This window comes from Triturus cristatus, chromosome 5_2 (genome assembly GCF_964204655.1).
Source record: "Triturus cristatus chromosome 5_2, aTriCri1.1, whole genome shotgun sequence".
Taxonomy (NCBI): Eukaryota; Metazoa; Chordata; class Amphibia; order Caudata; family Salamandridae; genus Triturus; species Triturus cristatus.
The window spans coordinates 415638761-415657530 of record NC_140588.1 but is presented as its reverse complement, the minus strand read 5'-3'; the positions used below and the strand labels follow the sequence as shown (position 1 = coordinate 415657530).

Genomic DNA, 18770 nt, shown 5'->3' with positions numbered 1-18770 from the left:
AACCAACTCCACCAGCAGTGCACTGAAAGGGGTCTAGCATTTACCCCAACATTCTTGCCCATTGCATATTACAGAGTGGACCCGTGAACAATACATTACACAAAGTGTAGATTTCTCCTAGGTGGACGATATTTCCTGTGTTTATAATTCCCATCTCGGTTACCCATTAAGCTCTGAGATTTATCTGCTTTGCCTTACTGACAAAGTCTGTATTAGAGTCAAACACCTATAGTTGCCCCTCAAATACGCCTTGTTACGCTCATCTCACACCAACAGTCAACATCTGAGATAGCTCTAAGAGATCCCAGGCCTTCGCTGCTTTCATAAATTCAGCCTGTGCCCTTATTAGACATGCCTGGACATATCATTTCCTGCCTACGCAAGTAATTGCAAGTCAGTGAATAAAATGAAATAAAATGATCGCATTGTCATCTCACCATGCAGGGTACTTACCCAATGGTTGGGCTGATATTGTGGTCAAAATGATCTTGAACGAAACGACAAACTATGCTCGACTTCCCGACACCAGTATCCTGAAAAATTGAACAGAGATCCAAGATGAAACTTTTTAGATGAGTTTATGCACAAAACTTTTAGGATATTTTTACAACATTGGTAAATTTGCTGCACGTCCAGAGCAGTTTTTACATATGCATTCCTATGACATCTACTTGAAAATAGGGTGTGTGCTAGGCTCTTATTAGAGTACTTTGTAAAGGACTGTTGTCATAAAATAAATCACAGTCATTAAAACAGCATAATTGAAGTAGTGGTGATGACACTAATGTAGCGCAAATTTTGCTCTTTCATTCATAGGGATGCATCAGAATCACGAGTAGTCTGCACCCGCATATATTCCTTTGTCGTATTAACCTGGTACAGTAGAACATGAACTGTATGAACGTGAATTGTGGTGTAGCAGGGACATTGTCATATAAACGTGAAGAGATTAACGTTGAAATTTATATGTGTTTAGCTGAAAACAATAACATGCATAAATTGTGTATGCTGCTGACAATTATTCACAGATTTGATGTACTTATGTAACGTGATGAGACAGAAGTGCTCAGCAGAAAGTGTTAATTTATACGTACTTCCATAAGGCCTGTGTGCTATTTCTTATGTTGGCCGATTTCTGTAGGCCTGAAATGCATTTTCCTTGGAAGCTCTTGCATTAGATTTAATAGTTGAATTTCATGTGGATGTTGGATTTGTTCTTTCTCACATTTCTGTTGCAGGTGAAAGAATCATCCTTGTTAGTAAGAATAATGTTTTTGTTTTAGGAGTAAGGCTTAGGGAGAAGAGGATACATTGACCGCTGATACTGATAATGGAGAACTGTTGTACCTTCTCATCGGAGCAAGCATGGGAATCAAGGTCATCTCGCCAAAGCTTGGGAGCATTGCTGCTTAATGGAAAGTTACCTACAAGGAGGTGGCCTGACTGGATGGTGTGATTTTGCAAGGGATCATGGAGTACTACCTGTGGTATTGATGTATCATAACAAGGGAAAGTGTCTGGGGACTTCTGCCTTGCCTTGAGAGAGAGAGCATCTTAGAATGAGCTCTGTAGATTTATGCTACTTGACCCAACTGATGTGAAGGGACTTCTTAGGAAGACTTCACAGGCTGACACCTTAACTGATCTGGCCTTGGGAAATGCTGTGTAGAAATGTCACACTAGTAGTAGTGTTGGGACAGATTAATGCTTTGTACACACAAACTTCCAATGAAGGGGGATCTTGATGTCTCCTCAGTCATCTTTTATATCCTGAGCCTCAAATTAATTATCTTGTGCATGTTGCACTGTCTTAATTTCATCCGTAGACTTGGCTTAGTATTGGTTCCAATGTATTTCTACACCCTCACTTTGAGGTGCCTGTATGTCCAATTAATTTTGGCTTTGTAATAAACTCCTAAACTCAATTGGGATTCCGTATTTCTCAAGAGTCATAGTAAATTGGAACTGAAACAATTAATTCACTATTTATTCTCCCCCACGCTTTCATGCTGATAAAAAATCCATCGACCTGAGGTTCCAGAGCAGATCTAGAACATGGAACCCAGCTCCTTCAACACCAAGTGCAAGCTACCTCTGTGTTAACATCATACTACTGTGACATTTATAGCGAAAAATGATGCAAAAATCATTTTTGGGGTTATTGGCAAGTCCACATGCTGATTTGGCACTACAAAGTCACTGCAAATGTTGGTGCTATACTGCCATGCACTAATGCAAATGTGTGTAATCTGATCATGAGTGAAAGGGGTAGCCATGATGTGCACTTGTCAAAGAGTCAGTTTGCCATCTCTGCATAAGTCACAGTAATAAAGGATATGCCATACGCTGGGCTAGCCGGGACCCTGCAGAGCTCAATAATGAAATAGTTTCCAAGGCAATAGATCCAATTACAACATGTCTAAGTGATAACCCGTCGCATGATGATGTTTTAAAAGCTTTTGACTGTATCACCGAGATTGTGAAAAGCACTTTGTCCAGGGAATGCAGAGGTACAGGTAATCCTAGGAAGGGATGGTTCGACCAGGATTGCACCAGATGTTATTCAAATCTGAAGAAAGCTCTGCATAGACCCGAAAGAGACAGCAGTGAGATTAGGGCCTGCAGGAAATTGTATAATGCCGCTAGAAAATCCAGGGTGATCAAATTGAAAGACAATGCTTGGAGAAATCTTTGCGAGGCTGCCGAGAGTAAAGACAGCTCCAAATTTTGGTCGGTTGTGAACGCCCCATTCTTGGTTAATAACCTGGAAGAACCAACTATGGAGGTGGCAATCGACGAGAGAACCTGGCTAGATTTTTTCTCCAATGTGTATTCAATAGAGGGTGACGGGGTGCCCACTGACGAGGAACAAGATACTGCTAGAGGGAAACAGAAATTCAGGCCTGTCAACCTTCATATTTCACTTCAGGACGTCAACGTGGCAGTGAAGGCCAGTTGTGGAGGCAAGGCCGCGGGCCCAGATGGGATACCTATAGACCTCTATAAATAAAACCTTGAGGTGTGGGGTCCCATCCTGACAAGGGTCCTACAAGCCTGTTGCGAAAAAGGCTTTATTGAGACTTGGTCAGAATCGATCATAGTTCCCATTTTTAAAAAGGGTGAGCGAGGGAACCCCGCCTGCTACCGTCCAATATCCCTGCTGGACTCCCTTATGAAGATCGCCGGTAGAATTGTCCTAGATCATTTACAAGCATGGGTAGAAGAAAACGACATTTTAAGCAATGTGCAATATGGTTTTAGAGCTGGGTTAGGTACTAATGAGCAGATCATGAATCTTAGTATATTAATTGGTAAATATACACAGGCAAAGACAGGGAAACTCTACCTGGCTTTTGTCGACCTCACAGCCGCTTTCGACTGTGTAATACATGATAAGCTGTGGGAAGTCCTTAATGCGTTAAAAGTCGACCCTGTGATAATACTTTTCTTGAGACAGCTGTATTCTGGCGCAAGGGCAAAAGTCCGTTATGGACTGCAGGGCGAGTGTTCTGCATTTTTTAAGGTGGAGAGGGGCGTCAGGCAAGGTTGCGTTTTGGCACCTCTCCTGTTCTCACTCTATACGAACGCCCTGGAACAGGAGTTGGTGTCACACACCAGGGATCCCCCGAGGGTATACGCACACCCAATAGCCTCCCTCCTTTACGCCGATGATGCGGTGCTCATGGCTCGTACACAGGTTGGCCTCCAAAGGGCTCTTTCTTTTTATACGAGTTTTATGGATAGGCTGGGCCTGAGGTTAAATGCTAAGAAAAGTTTTGTCATGGCCTGCGGGGGGACCACTAATAAAGCCAGAAGCTATCAGGCGGGTGGAGATAGGGTGGAAAGTATTGACTGGTTCAGCTATCTGGGCGTCCTTTTTAACAGAACCGGCACATGGACCGCAGCAGTCAAGGCCAGAAGCCTACTTTTTATGAAGTCCATTGCCGCTTTAAAAAACTTCTCGAAAAAACTGGGGGAAAGGCCGCCCGTAATATTACTAAAAATTTATCAAGCGAAATGCGTCAGCACAGCAATTTACGGGGCGGCCATTTGGGGCTTCCATGATTGTGCTTCGTTACAATACATTGAAAACGGGGTTTTAAGGTATATCCAGCTAGCACTTCAGTTTTTAACTGCCACAGCGAGCTCGGAGTCGTCTATATCTCTGACTTAATTAAAATCCAACCAATCTTGTTATGGCACAGAATTTGGACTTCAGTTAGCACTGGCTTAAATAGGGACATTATTATGGACGCCATGAGTTTGGATAATGTGGACAAAATACCCTGGCTCAAATATGTCAAAAAGTTCATGCATGATATTGGCCGCCCAGACTTTTATTTTTTACCTGAAAATATGAATTCTTTTAATCGAAAGGACCTCAAAAAAACTTGCATGACTCACTTAGAAGAAGTCAGGCTAGCCCAAGAATTGAACAAAATCACGGTGATTAATCACCAAATTATTACTGTAACATGCGAGATCCAACCATACCTAGCATGGGTTGCAGGAGGGTATGACAGATATTTGCTATCCAGATTTAGATTTGGGTCTTTTTATCGCCTAACCACCCACCCTAAAATTAATGATTGGTCGAGGGAACTTTGCTGCTGCCCATGTGACAATATTTCACCGCAATCTACTATACATGTCATTTTATTTTGTAAATTTTATATTAATGAAAGGCGTAGATGGTTGATTCCCTTTTTAAAACAAGGTGGATGGAGGCAATGCCGCCCTGCACTCATGTATTTACAGAAGCTGGAAAATTGTTATTGCATTGGATCAGTGTTGGGTTTTTTAAAGGGCGTGTTACGAGCTAGAAAATGTCTAAATAATTAAATTTTTAAATTCGACACAGGTTGGAATCAGTCAGGGCGACATTATTCGTACATGAAACTTTCCCTCTTTTGGATCAGATGTATCTTATGAATATATTTTCATCATTTCTCACACGTTCTGTATTTACAGTATAACGATGTATCTTATATGTAACCAATGCTTCTATTTTTAGCTGTTGTTTTTATTAATATGTTTGCTTTTATGATTTTAATTCTCAAAATCGAATAAAGCTTGGTTTGATTTGATTTGATTTGATAATGATGGTGTGTGGATAGCTGCCACTACTTTTTTAGGGCTTGGAATTTCAATTTTAGACACCAACAGGTTGTCAGCACTTTACTATGCCGATGACCAGCTATTCTCTGGTCATATTGGAGTCATCATGCGGGAAGCATTTACTGCCCTTTAAATAATGCCGACCAGAATAGTTTAAAAATCCACTTTGGTAAAAGGAATATGCTGGCTTTTGTTGCCTCAAAATACACTTGGTACTGGACTTCACGCAATTTACAAAGGCTGCAGAATATAGGTATCTGAGGATTACCATTGTAAACGATCTTTCGTAGAAACCGATTTTCACAAATAAATCTGGCACTTCACTTGTAAGTATCTTTACCATTAATGCAGTAGCTAATATGCCTGACAGCCAATGTCCAATTTAGAGACAGTTTGTAGGAGTGAGAGGATACACTGCTTGAAGTACTTAGAGTTGCTCTGAAATCTAGCTCGGTACCAGCATCACAGCCATTACTGGTCTGGTATTTTATCTGTTCTAGACCACAAATCTATAATGAATGTGGATTAACAGTGAGATTTTGAAGCCTGACCTGAACTCTTTGCCTATTTTGAAGTACTGTGTTTGAAGTGGCTCAATCACTTTGATGAAAAATGTTTACTGATGAAAATGCTACACCCAGGTTTTGCAAGCTGAATGTACAAAAATGTTTGGCTGCAAGTTCATAAAGAACGTATCTACTGTTTTAACAATTAAAGATTGAGACATTGTAATTATCACTTGCATGTCATATTTTAACCAGATTTGGAACAGGCTTCAAAGTGATTTGTAACTATTTAAATTACTCTTTGGAAGGAGGAAGCTTTTGATGGTCAGACTTGGCCACATGTCCTCCACCGGGAAGCTCTTTGGTGCATGGTATGAAATTCAATCTCACAAACAAATCTTTCAGCTTAGAAAGCACAAACTTGCCTAATCGCTACATCGTGTTCCTTCGTATCATCTTTGGGATTTGTATATGCCAACAGTGACAAAAACACACGCACACTCTCTCGTCTCTGTTTTGAAGGCCTTCAAAATTATTGAATAGTTTGAAAAATGTGTTTTAAGTGCCTCTAACTATCCACCCTCCTCTCTCTTTCCACTCCCTCTTAATCCCCCCTCATGTTGGGCTTCTCATATGTTTTAACAAGATATCCCAGCATCACTGTTGGGACATTTGAAGCCCCCCCCCCCCAATCGTATTGACCAAGCTACGCCTCTGCACTTTTTACTGTTCCTTACCACCAGGTAAATCCTGGTGGTAAGTAACATTAAAATCATAGTAATTCATGAGTGCCTCTCTGTGACTTTGTGTGCATCTAGATTGTGCCTGGGTGCATGTACTGTACAAAAGCCACAGTTGCTGGCATTGTCAATGCTTCTTTTATTAGAGTCAGTGTATACAAATTAGCCAATAGTTAAGCCAGGCGCTAAAAAAAGAGTATTCTACTAAAATAAATGCTAAAGGTTTTAGGGTAAAACACACTTCCATTTTTTTAGCTGACATATTCTCAGGCAATAGATCCTACCAGCAGTAACAACTGAATATAAATGGATAAAGTTTACAATGTGATTAAACTACAATAGTCTACTCCGATTGTATAACTTTACATTTCCAAACTGAATTTACTGTATTTTGGAACGTAGCTAATCGATCCCACCTTATCCTTACTTTAGATTCTGACACTGTAATGAGAGATGCGAATTTGTGATTGTTTTTTATGAACTTCCATTTCTTGCAATAGGATGAGGGTGACATCGAAAAGAAGTATTTCAGAGCAAGCTAATAAAACTCTAGGAAACCCAACAGCAACCAAACTCTGTTGAACAGCTGTGCGTCTGCCTAAGTGCCTGGCTTAGTTCTCGTTGCACTGGGCGGTATCTGAGAGTGCTTTGTTTCAGATCTTCAGGTATGTTTTATAGAAACGTTCTTTAATTTTATTTTGGCAGTTTATGGCATTTTTCGGCAAAAATGAATTACTGTAAAGTTACCTTACCTCTTTAAAAAATAAAACAAAAGGAAGATGCCTTGAAAACTCTTTTATAAATTGTAGTTTATTGATGACTTTGCTGTTAGGAATATATTTTGAAACTGAATTGTGAAAAGGTTATAATTGACATGGAAGGTCAGTCTCCTTTTATTAAAGGAGAAAGAATTGGCAAGATGTGGAACACCATGTCTATAATATTTTGGCCAAAGTCAATCTATTGTCTGTGGACATGCCTGGCATAAATCAACACTCATTGGACAGTAGTACCAGCTCCCCTGTTGTGCTCTGGAGCGCACATGCTGTTTACAGTGGGCCCCTGTTTGGTCTGATGGCCTCGTACCCAAGCACTTGGATGATAGCAGGTATCTGTAAGCAGCATCACCCTGCCTTACACCTCTCTGCAGCACTCAGAGCTGATACTCAGCAACAAGAATCTCACAAAGGCCAATTCGCAACAGTAATGAAAATATGCAACATTTACACTTGGGAAATTTTGTTCAAAATTAAGCTGACCAAAAGCATATTGAAATGTCACTGTAAAGAGTATATATATATATATATATATATATATATATATATATATATATTATCTACTGGCAGTCGCCAGTAGATGGTTATAGTTAGGACATTTCACTCGTAAAAAACCATTGAAATTCCCCCGTTATAGTTAGTTCAGATAACTATAACTCGCGCGACCGCCACTCTATCACAAGGATGATATCAGTGATGTCATGAGTGATGCCACTGACCATGTCATGAGTGATGTAATATGTGACGTCATCAGCAGTGGATTGCGGGCGCGCGAGTTATAGTTATCTGAACTAACTATGACGGGGGAATTTCAATGGTTTTTTACGAGTGAAATGTCCAGCTAACTATAACATGTGTGAAACCTATGGTTTTTTAAGTGAATTTTATATATATATATATTGTCCTTACGTCGTGCTTTGTGCATAGCTGCCAAGGGGCCTGTGTAATACCTTCAGTCAGTTGCCTTTTAGCCGAAACCTCTGCAGTCTGGGCCTGTGGTTTGACTTTTACTGAAAGAGGTCTAAGCTTAAAATCCAAGCCGGCAGAAACGATGCTGGCGAAAAGAAACCGGAATGATTGCAAGTGTCACGTGACATGGGGTGCATCGATGTGTTCCCTCAGTGCACATCTCCATGCTCCCTCCATTCTGCAGTGCCATGTTCACCCACTGCACCACCCTGTGCTTCCATAATGCAAGGAGACGAGAACTGAGCAACACTGAACACCAGCGCTCGTTGTCCCCAGCAGTACCCAAATACACACGATTCTGTGTTCCCTAGAGGTGCATCGCTAGCGAGCCCTGATGCATATCACAGTGTGCTCTCCTAAGACACACAACCCAGTGCCCTCTTGCTGAACCCCACGCACTCTGTGCCCTTTTAATGCACTTCACTGTTTGCGCCCTGAGGCACAGGGTTATTTATGACTGTTGGTCTGTGTGCACTGACTGACGCCTCTATGTTTGCAGGTCTCTATCTCCCTTGCATGTTGTGTAGGTGGTTGTGGTACAGCTGTGTTGATCTGTGTGCACATGTGTATGCTGTGTGGGTTCTCGAGCTTGTGTTCCTTGGTGTTCCCGCATTATACAGAAGCCAGACCTTGTTGAAAGCTGTTCATTCATTCATCTGAAAATCAAATGTACTTTACCTTGGCAGTGGCAAAAGTGTGTTGTATAAATACAAAAGTAACATGAAATTACATGTTATAATTTACAAGTCAAAAACCGTTAGCTGTGAGATTTAAGCAGACCCGTGAACTGTTTCGTCTTTGAAGCTGTACCCACGGCAACAATTTATTTAATGTCACGTGATTTCCCACGTGCAGGCGCGCAACACCCATTGGGCTCACCGGGCTTAAGCCCCACCCCCCCCACTCCCCCCCCCCCGTCATGTGTGTCAGCCCGGCTGAGACAGCCTCGCAAGCTGGCGTCCGTCTAATTGCAGCCGGACCCGAGTAATTCACAGGTCTTTAAAAGACCATTTACTCGTTAATGAGGCTTTTGTTGCGTTTTCGCCCCTTCTGACAGCCACTCTGCCTATGGCTGGAAGACTTAGCCCCCCCCCCCCCCCGAAATCTTTTTCAGCCCCCTCCCCCCGAAATTTGGCTCTAGTTGCCCGCTGTGGTATCTTGGGAGATGGGGCAGGCCTAGGGACAGGGGGTGGCTACGTGACAAGAAGGACACAGCAGTCAGGGTCACTGGTGTGGGCCGAAGACCACAAGCGGTCTTGCGCCCGTTTATTTATGCCTTCGGGCGTGCCCGCCCTCCGGGTGCGTGGGTGCGTGCTCAGCGTGACTGAACGGGCCGGGTGGCTCCGTTACCACATCCCTCCAATCTTTCAGATACAGAGATCATTTATTACAGAACAGTTCGGCTCTTGCGCACACCACGCAAAGTCTCTCAGTCTCTGACTAGGGGCCGGGTTTGGCCGAAGGCCGTACGGCTGGCTCCGGGGGACGTCTCCTCGTCCGGTCCCGCAGGCTCCTTTATCACTGGGTACCCCCACATCTTCGGAGGACCCGTTCTCTCGTTCTCCCACGCCGGACAGTGGGGGCGCGCTCCGCGATGTGCTCGCCTGCCCTCCTGGTGAGCTGCCCCCTTCTCTGGCCTCGAGCTCCTCCTCCTGCGGGTCGGTCTCGGGGGGAGCCGAGGTGACCTGTTTGAACCAGGACGCATTTCGAGTCACTGTCCGTGTTCCTCTCCGGACTGACACCATGGTGCCCTGCACTCTGGTCACCTCCCACACTTCCGGTTCAAACGGGGTGCGATACTTCCAATTTGGGTAACGGTCTCTCATGATGACCGCGTCCCCCACCTGGAGACTCCTCGCCTGGGCCCTCCTCGCCCGACTGGCCTTCTCGTTGGACGTCCGCCTTCTCTCTTGAGCCGCCCCTTGGTCCAGCGGCCTAGGCTGCCACACTTGGCTCGCCGGGATGTTGTCCCTGGGGGCCTTCTTGAACAGAAGATGCGCTGGCGCACACTGAGTGGTACAGTGAGGTGTCCGGCGGTACGCGCTGAGAAACTGTGAGAGGCATTGATCCGCGTCTTCCCCTTGTTTGACTCCGATCCTCAGCGCCCGGTTCATCGTGCGCATAAACCGCTCTACCTCTCCATTCGCCTGGGGCCATTGCGGGGTGATCTTCCTGTGCCTGACCCCTCGGGCTGCTAAGTAGTCTTGGAATTCTCTTCCTTGAAAGGGTGGCCCATTGTCCGACCGGACTTCCTCAGGTAGGCCCATCATGGCAAATATGCGGTCCAACGCCGCTCTCACCTGGCTGAACGCTGTGGAGGAAACCACTTCCACCACCGGGAACTTGGAGTGCGAATCCACCACCACCAAGGTGTGTCGCCCGTCCGGGAAGGATCCAAAATCCACACACAGCTTGGACCAGGGTTCTAGACATGGGTCCTCCGTGATTACCGGATGAGGCGCCGGCTCGCCCCCGGTGATGTTGCACGAGTGACAGTTGCGGACGACTTCCTCAACCATGGCATCCATCCGAGGGAACCACACCTTGCTCCGCAGCCTGGCCTTGGTCTTGGAGACGCCTTGATGCCCTTGGTGCGCCAACCGAACCACCTCCCCTTGGAGACTCCTCGGAATGACGAGTGTTGCGCCTCTCATGACCACGCCATGCGGCCCCTCGCTGAGCTCACTCTGCGCATTCCACACTTGCTGCCGAAAGACTCTCTCGTCTTCAGTGAGGGCTTGCACCCCATCCAGGAAGTTCCGCCAATTGCGGTTCGCCAACGTGCGCTTCACCTTTACGAGGCACTCATCCAGCTCCGTGGCCCTGCCGATGTCTTCCAGCGTGAGTGCCACCGGGCACGCTGCCTGCGACACCATCCTGACGAACTCTTCCGTGCCGCGCTCATCCGACTGATCAGGGTGTGATTGGGCCGGCCCCGGGTGCCGGGACAGGAAATCCGCCGGGTTGTTGGCACCGGGTCGGAAGACGACCTCAAATCGGTAGGCTTGCAATTGGACTGCCCATCTCTCGATCCGCGGGGGGCCCAGACGTGCCGTGCCAGCGAAGAGCGGAACAAGGGGTTTGTGGTCGGTGACCACCCGGAAGTCGTGACCATACAAGTAGAGATGAAAGTGCTGACAAGCCCACTTGATGGCCAGCGCCTCCCGCTCAATCTGCGCGTACCGCATCTCGGTGGCCATCAGGGCTCTGCTGGCGTATGCGGTCGGGACCCATTCCTTCGCCTCCGTTTCCTGCATCAGGACTGCGCCCAGCCCAACGGGGCTCGCGTCCACCACCACCTCTGTTCGCCTTTGGGTTCGGAAGTACGCCATGACCTTGTCGTCGATTAGCGCGTCCTTGACCGCCTGGAACGCGAGATCTTCCTTCGCTGCCCAGGTCCAGGGCTGGCCACTCTTCGTGAGAAGCCGGAGCGGCTCCGACAGGGACGCCAAGTTGGGAATGAAGCGTCCACAGTAGGTTGCCATCCCTAGAAAACTCCTGACCTCGGTGGCGGAGGTGGGCCTCGGGGCTGCTCGGATTGCTTCCGCCTTCTTCGGATCCACTCTCAGGCCTTCCCTCGAGAAGACATAGCCGAAGAACTCGACCGACTCCTGGTAGAAGGAGCACTTGGCCTCGTGCAAGGTGAGGCCACTGTCCGCCAGCCGCTGCAGCGTGTCCCGAAGATGCCGATGGTGCTCTTCCAGAGTCTTCGAGAACACCAAGATATCGTCGCTCAAATTGATGACTCCCTGGAGTCCCGAGAGAGTCTCCCGTATGGCATTTTGGAACACTTCAGCCGCTGACGAAATCCCAAAACTCAGCCGCTTGTATCTCCGCAGGCCAACGTGGGTGGAGAAAGTGGTGATGTTGCGGCTGTCCGGGTGGAGTTCTAGCTGATGGTATCCCGCGTTGAGGTCCAGTTTTGTGAACCACTGTGCGCCGTTGAGGTCGGCCACGATATCGTCCATGGTGGGCGTGAGGTGTCTTTCGCGCTTTACTGCCTTGTTCGGGAGGCGCATATCGACGCACAAGCGGATGGCGCCTGGCTGCTTGGGTTTGGGCGCCACAACTAGGGGGGACACCCACGGGGTGGGGCCCGATACCTTTTCGATCACCCCCAGGTCTTCCAACTTCTTCAACTCCTCCTCCACTCGTGGTCTCAGGAGGAATGGTATTCTCCTGTGGCGCAGCGCCATGGGCCGGACCGTCGGGTCCACGTGCAGTTTGAACTGTTTCCCGCGTAGGCACCCTAGACCTCGGAATAGCATGGGAAAGTCCTTCAACATCTCCCTGGCATGCAAGTCATGCACCTGATTCGCGAAAAACACCAGCGCCAGATCTTCGGCGGTGTGACAGCTCAGCAAGGTGCCCCTCTTGCCTTCCGCCACGTGGAACGTCGTGGCCAGCTTCCTGCCGTCACTGACGACTTCAACGTCAATCACCCCTCGCAGGGACAGCGGCTTGTCACTGTCATATGTGAAGATTTGGGCTTTGGAGGGTCTCAGGGGCGGTCGTGGCGACAGCCTCTCATACTGGCAGCTGTCCATTACGTTCACTGACGCCCCCGTGTCGATGAGAGCGCTCACCGGGGACCCGGCCACCATGATGTCACACATGGGCGGCGGCCTTCGCCTCGTGCCTTCCCGGCCAACGAACGAGACGAAGAATACTTCATCATCCTCTACCTCTTCCTCGAATTCCGCCTTGGTGTTGTCTCTCAGGGTGGCGGATTCTTCCTCTGTCAGTTGGTGCACACTCGCCGCTGCACCTCGCGGGCCCCCAGTACCGCCGCGCATCCTTCCGCCTCTGCAGACCTTCGCGAAATGGTTCGCTCGTCCGCACTTTAGACACGTTTGTCCTCTTGCGACGCACCGCTCGCCAGGCGGGTGACCTAGGCCGCAGTTGCCACAGGCGTCTCTCTGTGGAGCCCTCGCGGCTCCGCGCAGCTGGTTCGGTCGCCTCTGCAGCACATCCACCCTCTCCTCCTTGACTGCCGGCGGTTTCGGGGCCACAGCCGGCCGGTTGAGGGCTGCTTCCATCACGTCCGCCCGAGCGTTGGATAGCTCGTGAGACCGGCCCAGGATTAAGATATCATCCAGGGTGATGCCTGGCTGCCGTAGGATTAGGCGCCGCAACGGGACCGACCTGCAACCCTGGATGAGCTGCGCCCGAATCTCTGCTCTCTGGTCCGGTAGTTCGCATGACAGCGAGAGTTTTCGAAGGCGGGCGTAGAAAACGTCGATGCTCTCTGTTTCCTCTTGTCGCGCCTGGCGGAGCTTGAACCACTCGAAGTCGGGGTTGGTTTGGGGGTCAAAATGGCGATTTAGGGCCCTTATGGCGCCCGCATAGTCGTTGTCGTTCCCTCTATCTGGTAGGGTCTCGAAGAGGTCGTACAGCTCCTCGCCACCGTAGCACATGAGGAGAGACCTCTTGACTGTATTGTCCGTCTCCCGCACCCCGACAAAGTAGTGCTCCAGCCGTCCGATCCATGATCGCCATCGCACCGCCGCCGTGGAGGGGTCCGACAGCTCGCTGAATGGTGGCAACGGGGCTACCGCACTGTGTCCAGGTGCGGCGGCCGCTGGCTGCGCGGCCCGCTGCTGTGGTGGCTGCGCGGTGCCACCTCCGCTGGTGACAGGGGTGGTCATGCTTGCTGCCCCTCTCCGTCACCACCCACCACACAGGCCGTGGCTGCAGGTCTGTTCTCCAGGCGAGACCACTGTCACTCTCCTCCCCCGCTTAGGGATGATGCAGGCTGCCTGGTTGTCGCTGCGCGCAGGCGAGACCAACGGCTGTGCACCGTGACGCAGATAGGCTGCCTGGCTGGTGCTGCGCGTGGGCGAGACCACCGGTTCTCTTTTTTTTTCTTCAAAGCTTTATGTAGACGATCTCCCCAGCAGGCACTTTCACGGACGCCCCTGCCACTCGTCTCTCTCTCGGGGCCTTGCACACCAGAGCTGTAATGTGCTCTCCTCTCCCCACACAGACGCGGGCCGGGCTCACGAGGGCCGACTCCCCCCTCCGACACGAGCTTACCGGCACAGCACAGGACGATGGAATCCCCTCCAGGCACCAGAATGGCGCGCGCGCGGCCCAGCCAGCCAGCGCGAGGGCGCGCCTGGGAAAATCCGCCGTGATCCGCCTCCGTGGACAGCCTGGAGCACCGCCAGCCGGATCAGCAGGTGCGCGGGGGGGGGGGGCGAGGCGCGGGTAGGCTCCGCTCTCGTCGCCAATGTGGTATCTTGGGAGATGGGGCAGGCCTAGGGACAGGGGGTGGCTACGTGACAAGAAGGACACAGCAGTCAGGGTCACTGGTGTGGGCCGAAGACCACGAGCGGTCTTGCGCCCGTTTATTTATGCCTTCGGGCGTGCCCGCCCTCCGGGTGCGTGGGTGCGTGCTCAGCGTGACTGAACGGGCCGGGTGGCTCCGTTACCACACCCGCCTGCCCACGTGTCCTGTCACTTCACGTGTGGGGCAACAGATAAAGCAAGCCTTTCGCCTTTTGACTGCTAATGCACATCCATTGACTTTGTATTTTTTTACTGATGCTGCTGCACATCTGTTCCACAGCTGTTCCAAGATGAGGACACCCATCGAGGTGCAGTCATTTAAATACTGATCAAGAGTGCACCAAAGCACGCATATTTCTGAAAGCAGTGGCCCAGCAGCAAATTGTAGATGCGGAGACCCACAAAAAAAGAGTAAAAACATTAGAAAAGATCAAGGTTTGGAGTCGAGAGCAATGGTGAAGCGGGCAGGGGATGATTCGAGGAGCACAGTGAAAGCAATGGAGGAGTAGGAGAAGGGGGTATAAAATGTAATAAAAGGGAGTGTGGGTGAGGATGTGAATGTGCAAGCAGAGGACAAGAAACAAAAAAACCACTCATATGGAGTGCTCAAAGAAAATAAAAGTAGTGACCTTATTATAAGAAGTGGAAGGATTCAAGTAATCTAATCAAAACGATTAGTAAGAAGATATGCGCCAGGTGAGGGACAAACACAAAAGGCAGATAGGAACAATATTGAATAAGAAGAAATCAAATTAGATTGACAAAAAGGCAACCAATGGTAAGCAATGAGCTAACCCAAAGCCCACTGCAAGCATTGGTATTGTCCACCCTATGTCTTTGACAATAGGCAGCAATAAACTGTCTGTAGGTGAGGCCTAAAACCCTCTAACAAGGCTAGAACCAGCTGTCACAGATGAGACTTCTGCCTCATTAATTGCACGCCCCACCTGCAGAGTACATGCTCACTCACTACTATGGTATGGGGCTGTATAACAAACTCTGTGACAGTTGTTTTTCATTCCCGGTCCAGCCCGGGTGTTAGTAGCAGAACTGGATTTATGACTACCCAGGAAAGGATGGCGTGCATCCTGCCCCATTCACTAGCTTCCCCGTCACTGTAAGCCTCTGTAACCATAGTAACAGAACATTGCAGGGGCCTTTTGGGATGATGCAGCCAGCAGGAGCATGGAGGGGTGAGCTCACCTACATTTTACAGGTAGCACACATGTCTGAAGCAGGTGCCACGTAGCCCTGTTGGGTTTTGAATGTGGGGAGCAAACATTATTTTATACATAGACAAAATACAGAAAAATAAAATTGTAAGTACTATTGGCAGATACCACATACGTACACTATCCATGCAACAGTCGCATTAGTATTCATATTCTTATCACAAAACTAAAGCATTCAGTTCTTTGTCCCTTATTCATTAGCCTTTGTAAAAAACATATTTTTGTTTTACAGCTGGATTAAGCCTACCAATAAACAACTTGGCAGGCGCACAAGTAGCCATCGGCCTCTGCCACCCATCCATCCTAGCAGTGTAAATAAAGGAGATCGTGGGGTCCTCTGTCCACAAATATTTGGACAAGGGAAGTGTCTTGTACTAATAAAGCAGGAACTTCATAATCCCAGAGCGCAGCAGGCACTTCACCCTGGACCTTATCAGCGAGCGGTCTTCCTCCCCTCTAGCCTCTGCCCCGATCGCTCAAAAACCACACTCCAAAGAAAACATTAACAATGTCACCCATTTAAAGAAAACATTAACCTGGTCACCCTCGAAAAAATTATTTTTAGAACTACAGCATCTCAGTGCCTTACGGACCCATGTCCCGCTCTCCCAAACGTATTAATGGTCGCATTCACTCACTCCCTGCACCAGAACGTTTGTGCAATATTTACACTCCACGCTGTTACTTGAAGCGTAAAAAAGGCCTTTTATTATGACAAGGTTGTAACAATTTAACATTAACCAAAACATCATTTTACTATAACATTTCCCCTTCCTCCTTTCCTTCATTCACTCTCTCCATCCTCAAACCATCACACCTGTTGCACTCATCCCGTTTCAATCTGCGACCTCCTCCATCTCTCCATTCTCGTCTTTACCTTTCTTCCAACTTCCTCTCTTGGATTTCGTGCCGTCGCTCTCTTGCATCCCGCACCCCCTCAACAGTCACCTGTTTTTCCCCCCAAGGGGTGGATGCGCCCGTATGTGACTCACCACCCCTCCAAAGTACTGCCAACCCAAAAGAGCCCACAACCTGTCCTAAACTGGCATGCTCACTCACCCAGATCACCTGCCCTAAAACTTGTAGGGTGGGAGGGTGGACTAACTTTCTCTAACTCTCCCCGGTGATGCCAAGGTGCAGGAAGAGACTGAGAACGCCCCTCCTGCACCCTTATACCCACCCCAATCCCTCCCCTTGCCCAACCCCTTGACCCCCTCCCCAGCATGTCCTTCCGCCTATTGCGCGAAGAACCCCAAGGGAAGACTGGTCTGCGACCCGACTTTCCCCGGGGGGCGACAATATGTTTAGGCACCCGGAACTCCTTTGTTTGGTGCGTTATGCACCAGGCTGAATGAAGCCATTTTATGAATGTGAATCACTGAGATCAGTAAAGAAGTGTTTCACCTTGCATGTGTCATTGCAGTTTAGCTCTGTGCCATCTCAAGTGAGGGTAAACCTCTCTGAACCAATAATAATAGCACAAATGTATAACGTTACTACGCAAGCAAATACCACGCAGTAGGTTACAAAGCGTGGCTTTACATCGCAAGTCGTTTCTACGACTTGCGCTAGATGGCGTGCTGGACTTAGGAATAGTATAAATTACTATTCCTACACCAGTTAGCGCAACAGCAGGGAATGTGTTGAACTTAGGATCCAACACATTCCCTGGTGTTGCACGCCACCTAGCGCAAGTCGTAGAAACGACTTGCGATGTAAAGCCACGCATGGTAACAACGCGGTCGTTGTAACGACCGCGTTGTTACCTTCCTGCGTGGTAACAGCAGCGTTTCCCTAATAGTACACCATAAGTTAGAGTACACCTCGCTCGCCACTGTGCCTTTATGCTTTAAAGTAGTGGACATATTAGCAGTGGCGGCTGATGCATTTTAAAAGTGGTGAGGTGGGAACTTTAGGGACAGCTGTAATGTGCAAGCGAGTGCAGAGACCGACCCCGAAATAAACGAGCATTTGCAATGCAATTGTTCTCAAGTTTGTGAAAGGTAGAGCTATTGACGTTGTAAATGACTGTTTGTTACTTGTGTTTTTTTGTTTAGCATGTATGTATGTTGTTTGTAGGGGAATTATATGGTTTGAATTGGAATTGTTAGTTGTGGAATTGTGTGGTGTGTAATGTATTTGTGAAGTGGAATTATGTGGCATGGGGAATAGATGGTGGTGAGAGCTGTATAGAATAGATAGAAAGGAAGATTGAGAGGGATAGGTAGTTTGTGCATGAAGTGGTGAATGAACTTCAGACAGAGGAGCAGAAACACTGTGTGAGAAAGAGAGAAAGAAGGGGAGAGAAGCTTTTAGACGCATAAGGAGGCTGTGTTTCAGTACGCAGAAGACACCGAAGAAGAGGAGGAGAGTGTGTTTGAGCTCCAGATTTTTAAAATGTTATGGTAAAGAAACTGCAGAAAGACCTGAAGTGAACCGATATGAGAAATGCTGGATTAGTGCGTGAGAGAGAGTGGTGTCAGAGAGAGTACGAGAGAGACCGAGAGAGACAGGGAGTGATGGGAGACCTATTGACTTTGTTAATGGGGTGAGGGTGGCTATCAGGGGTAGTGTACATATTGTAGGAGAGTAGGGTCTGCTTTCTATGTTCACCCCCACTTTTTGCTTTTGCTTTACTGGTTTTCGACTTAGATGTGGCTGTGGGCCTGCTAATCAGACCCACAGCCCTGCTGTTCTCTCTCTAAATTACTACTATGTACTTTAGGTGCATAACCCATTTGGATAGGATCACCTTATTGGGCCCTGTACAGTGTACCCTAGGTACCCAGGGCATAGGTGTACCCTAGGCCTACCAGGGGCTGCAGCATGTATTGTGCCACCCCTGGCCTGGCCTTCCATTTTGACACAACTGGCTGATCACTCAGCTGGGGCAAGGTCGTGTAATCACCCCTTGCTTAGGTGTAGTATTCCTATACCTAACTTACATATAGACACATGTGTACCTATCAGTCACTCCTATGGCAGGCCTTGACAATCCTGGAGGCAGAGTGCTTGGTAACATGTGAGATGGTGCTCTAGCATGAGCTGAGCCTGTCTGCAGCTTTCGGAACCAAGTCCTTATAGCTGTTCTATGATATAGCCTACCATATACTCTTAAAGTACCTTATAATCTTAGAC

General features: G+C 48.3%; 1 protein-coding gene across 1 annotated transcript in view; it reads right to left on the bottom strand.

The window, feature by feature from the left end:
* The window catches only part of RAB31 (RAB31, member RAS oncogene family), a 293231-nt gene that overhangs the window by 151600 nt on the left and 122861 nt on the right, over nt 1-18770 (bottom strand). Inside the window, exon 2 of the mRNA XM_085607336.1 lies at nt 454-533. Coding sequence (XP_085463462.1) covers nt 454-533 — 80 coding nt within the window. The remainder of the gene's footprint in view (nt 1-453; nt 534-18770) is intronic.